General features: G+C 38.3%; 1 protein-coding gene across 25 annotated transcripts in view; it reads left to right on the forward strand.

Moving 5' to 3' along the window:
* Positions 1-4814, forward strand: part of PTPRD (protein tyrosine phosphatase, receptor type D) — a 956762-nt gene that overhangs the window by 902758 nt on the left and 49190 nt on the right. For all 25 annotated transcript variants that reach the window (XM_025197516.1, XM_025197518.1, XM_025197527.1 and 22 more), the window contains 2 exons: positions 2871-2990; positions 3439-3593. In XM_025197516.1, the coding sequence (XP_025053301.1) occupies positions 2871-2990; positions 3439-3593 (275 nt within the window). The remainder of the gene's footprint in view (positions 1-2870; positions 2991-3438; positions 3594-4814) is intronic.

Here is a 4814-nt window from a genome sequence, read left to right on the forward strand (position 1 = left end):
CTCAGAACTCAAACAACAGGTTTAGCAATTTAAGCGTTTTTAAAATATAAAAACACATGGCATTCTCCAGAAACTAGGTGGGACTTCCAAGTACAACATGATTTGCAAAGACTGAGCTAACAATATTAACCTGTATGAGCTGGCAGATTTTTCAATTGATTAAGATACCTGCATTGTGCTAACTAAATTGGAAAAGCACCTTTTTACCTACTCTCCACAAAACCTGTGTAGCTTCCTCCCAGACTAGGACTCAACATAGAATATTCATGAGATACTGCCAATATTCATTCTCCCAATATTTCAGAAAACTGAAGAAAGAAATAGTTTACATAATTGCTTTTCATAAAAGAATAATACATGCTATGTTGGGTGGGCAAAATGATGGATCCGGCCAGTAACCAAACTTCATTTCCCGGCATCCCTTGCATGCATTGCTATGGCCAGTTTCCATGGAGAACCCAGCAGCGGCAGCACCATAACAGCCCAGGGCCTGGGTCTCTATGCGGACCGGCCCCAACAACACTGGCAAGGTGCACAGCTGGGTGGGAAGCTGCTCTACGGCCTGGATTGAGATCTTGCAATAATGACAATGTGGCCCAGAGCCAGGGCAAAACCACAATCTGCTGCCTGCATGACCCTGCTTGGGGCATGCTGGCAGCGGTTCGCAGCTCTGCCTCAGCTCTAGACTATACTGTCAGTGATGCAAGTTCCCGGCCCTGACCCTGGAGCAGTTACCCACCCAGCCGCGTGCCCTGCCAGCGCTGCTGGGGCTGCTCTTCATGGAAACCTTGGCCCCGAGCTGTCAAGGCCCTGATGCTGCTGGGGTCTCCATGGAAACAAGCTGCAGTGATGTAGACAGGGGCTGCTGGGAAATGGAGTCTCCCGCAGGCCCAATGCAGCCCACGGACCAGCCTTCGCCTACCATTGTGCTGTGTTCTTATTCTTCTTCACTTGTTCTTTTTATTTTAAGAACACAGAAATATTTAAATTGCTATTAGTATTTTAGTATTTTATTTTTGTTTCCGTCCTCCCTGCATGATTTCCTTTCAATATAATGTTTTTTTCCTCTAATTAATGTTTTCCCCAGCTTTAATTGTTAGAGGTTTTCCCTGTTCTTCATTCAGATAACTGCATGGTTTGTGAACCATTAATGTTCTGCAGTGTCCTTCCTGGTTATCCTCAAAATGAAATATTTTGAATGCCCAAGTTACGTAGGATTGGGGAGTTTGGAAAAAGTGCTGAATCTTTCTGAGACAAAAGGAATTCAGAGTGAAAAAGATGAAGAACACCAGACTCCGAAACTTGTACATAGTCTTAGCTTCTCAATTCTGGATGCTCACCCCTTCGCTCAACAAATACCAGCATCTACGGTTAATACATGTGGCAGATCATGTTCTTCTTGGTATTACAGTGCAGTGGTTTCTTTTTTTTTCTCTAGGTCTCTTAAGACACGTTCCAACTCCCATTGAATTTGATGGGAGACTTTCCATTGAAGCTGCAGCATAACTATAGTGACCAGTAAAAACATGCTTTAAATATATATAGTGTATTTTGACTGATTCCAGCTATAAACTATTTCTATTTTGTATATAAAGTCAATTGGTAAGAATTTATTTCAGACAACTATGCCTCAAATTCACATATTATTCATTAAAAAAGGAGTATTTTAATAATTTAAGCTTCATATTATTTTTAGACTACCCCTGTAATTGTCTTAAAGAATCAGAAACTCTCTTTCCATTCAGCAGAGATCTTAGATGATATTTTTAACCAAACAAATCATCCTTGTTCAGAAAAGATGATAAACACACACTTGTATTGTGCATCTGTTTTATATAGTATTTCAGCTTCTTAATATTCTTCTAAATAAGCAATGTTTTGAAATGGAGATTACTTTAGATGAAATGTCTTCTGTCTTTTAAAATTTGATGGATGAACTGTTTCTATCAGTCCATGTATTTTAAATGCCTTTGAATTCAGTGTCCTGATGTTTCATAACACTAAAATGAGAAGGAAATTATATTTTCCTTTAACACATTTCATAGTTGCTGGTGTTATTTTATTTCATGTATTCACTATCTAAAAGTTGTTCTTTACCAAAGAAAGCCAATTTTTCCCAGTTCTGTGTTTTTATATGTTGTAAAATATTGTTTACATTAATATTAGAACATCTATTTTTATGCATTGGGACTAACGTAAAACTTTCTGGGTAGATCAGTATGATGGAAAAAGTTAAAAACCCAAATTTGCAATCATCACTTTGATTAAAATGTCCATTATGTTCTTGATCAAATAAAAAAGTAATTGAATACTTAGGTCAGATCACTAGCTGGTGAGAAGTGGGATGGCTCTATAGATTTTAACAGAGCAATATTTAGGGTATGGATGTTAGGTAAAATTTAAATAGGTAACTGGGGGGCCTGGGCTTTGCCACGGAGCAGCTGATGTAGTATCTGTCTGCAGTTATCATACAGTGTGTGGCAGCTAAATTGGGGCAGCTTATTGCAAATGGAAAAGGGCTAACTTACCCCAGATACAGTGTTTTTCTCCTGCAGGTTAAGAGAAGGCAGTCAGACATTTCCCAGGAATCAGCTCTTCTCTGGTCAGCACCTCTCCCATTAACTTATTTTTCCATACCCTAATTTACAGCTGATTACCAGCTGATCTGCCTCACTGAATTTAAAGGGAACCATTATAGGAGAAGCATAATACAACCAGAGAAGCTATTCATGTGGACCAAAAAAAAAACAATACAGAGGATCTGGCCTCTTATAATAAATGGATATATATGTATGTGTGTGTGTGTGCATTTGTTTGTTTTAAATATTAATATATTTAAAACAAATAAATTACATGCTTTTTTATTGCAGGTGAAATGTGATCAGTATTGGCCAAGCAGAGGAACAGAGACATATGGACTAATCCAAGTGACTCTACTAGACACTGTTGAATTGGCAACATACTGTGTTCGAACATTTGCACTTTACAAGGTACATGTTTTATTTTTACACTTAGGCTGCTTTTGAGAAATCAAATTGCTTAAGGATTTACTTAAATCTTGATCCAACTGGCAACACTGAAGAATGAAACAGTCCTTCTGTTATCACAGTACATCTTCTCCCAGGTTTATCAGTTAATATAGAACTCTTACTCTAAAAAAAGTTTTAATTGAATGAAGAATTAGCTCAAGCACTGGCAGTTGTGGCAGTGCCATGTTATGAAGTGTAACAGAATCTTCCATGTTCTTTGAGCCTTGAAACCAGCAATTTAGAATGTGTGTCATATTTTCTCTAGTGGGAACAGGCCAATTTCCCTCTGTTCCCAACTAGGGTTCCCAGGCTTCTCATCACTGCCTGCAGCTCTGCTATCATTTTGCTCAATGGTGATGCTATTATATAGGTAATCAGTTGTTTCATTAAGGGCATTTTTATTTGATAGAATGGTTCAAGTGAGAAAAGAGAAGTGAGGCAGTTCCAGTTCACTGCCTGGCCTGACCATGGAGTTCCAGAACATCCTACACCATTCCTAGCTTTCTTACGACGAGTCAAAACCTGTAACCCTCCGGATGCTGGACCTATGGTTGTTCACTGCAGGTAGGCACAGACTTTATCTCAAAACATCTCAAAATGTAAGCATGACATTTTTTAATGATTACTGCTTTGAAACACATGAACAACCCCCTTCTCTGCCTTTGGGATTTCTCCTACTTAAGGATTCCATCCTGCCTGTATCATGAAAGAGATTAGCTTCAATAATCTAGAGGGTCTTTTATGTCTCTGATTAGTATTGTTGTAAAACTGAAATGTTGGCTATCTGACATTTATTGCACAGTAACATGGTTCTGGACAAGTAAATAATGGCAAACTAGGAGCTTGAGTCTGAATTGCCAAAATATATGGACACAGGGAAGGATTTTTGGTTTGTGTCATGAATGCTTATTTTGGGATACATGGAGTCTGTGCCTGTGAAACATGCGGTCTATTAGCAGAGAAGATTAGCAGAGTTCTATTAGGAGAGTTCTGCAGCTAACATCAAGACAGATTCTGGGGCCAGAACAGGGCAAAAAAGCAGTAATGTCTTATGTTCCCTGTTGGTTTAAGACCCTGTAGGTTGGAGAAATTGTGTTCTGATATTTTTTGAGTAATAAAATAACCAACTTCTTGTGGTTTTTATATTGCACATTAAAACAAGTAGCATTGAATTTAGGGAAGATAAAAAGGAACTACTATTAAAAGTAAATGAAACTTCAGTTCCAAAATCAAATTTAGTTCTCCACTTTAAAACTGAAAGAGGATGGAATTGGAAAGGAAGTATTTAGGGAATTCATTCAGTTCTGCTCCTGAGGAGTGGGTGTCTCATATCTGTATTTAGTGAACTTCTCTGGTCAGAGTAAGAGCAGTATTAATAAACTGCCTAGGGACTAGGATCTAATTCTTCTTAGCCAGAAGGCTATAGTTATCATGACTTGAAATGAGTTGAGGATTCAGTGGTCTTTGAAAATCCAGGAGAGAAAAAAAACATTAAAAGCCTGGTTCAGATAGGTCTCTGACAATGAAATGGTCCTACCTGCATTCCAGGAATAGGAATGCAGTGTTTTATTTTGTTTAATAGCTTTTCAATGTAGGTGCTGAACGTCTCTGTGCATGAGGCCATAGGAGTCTCAGGCTTGGCATCTTAAAATTGAAACTGAAAAAATCTGGATAATCACATGCACATTGAAGCACCTGCATTAAGAAACCCTAAAGAAGCCATAAAGGGCAATCATTTTATACCAAGGTATAAGATCAGAGTCCACTTCTACCATCTAAGTACCT

Source organism: Alligator sinensis, unplaced genomic scaffold (assembly GCF_000455745.1).
Source record: "Alligator sinensis unplaced genomic scaffold, ASM45574v1 scaffold392_1, whole genome shotgun sequence".
NCBI classification, from domain to species: Eukaryota; Metazoa; Chordata; order Crocodylia; family Alligatoridae; genus Alligator; species Alligator sinensis.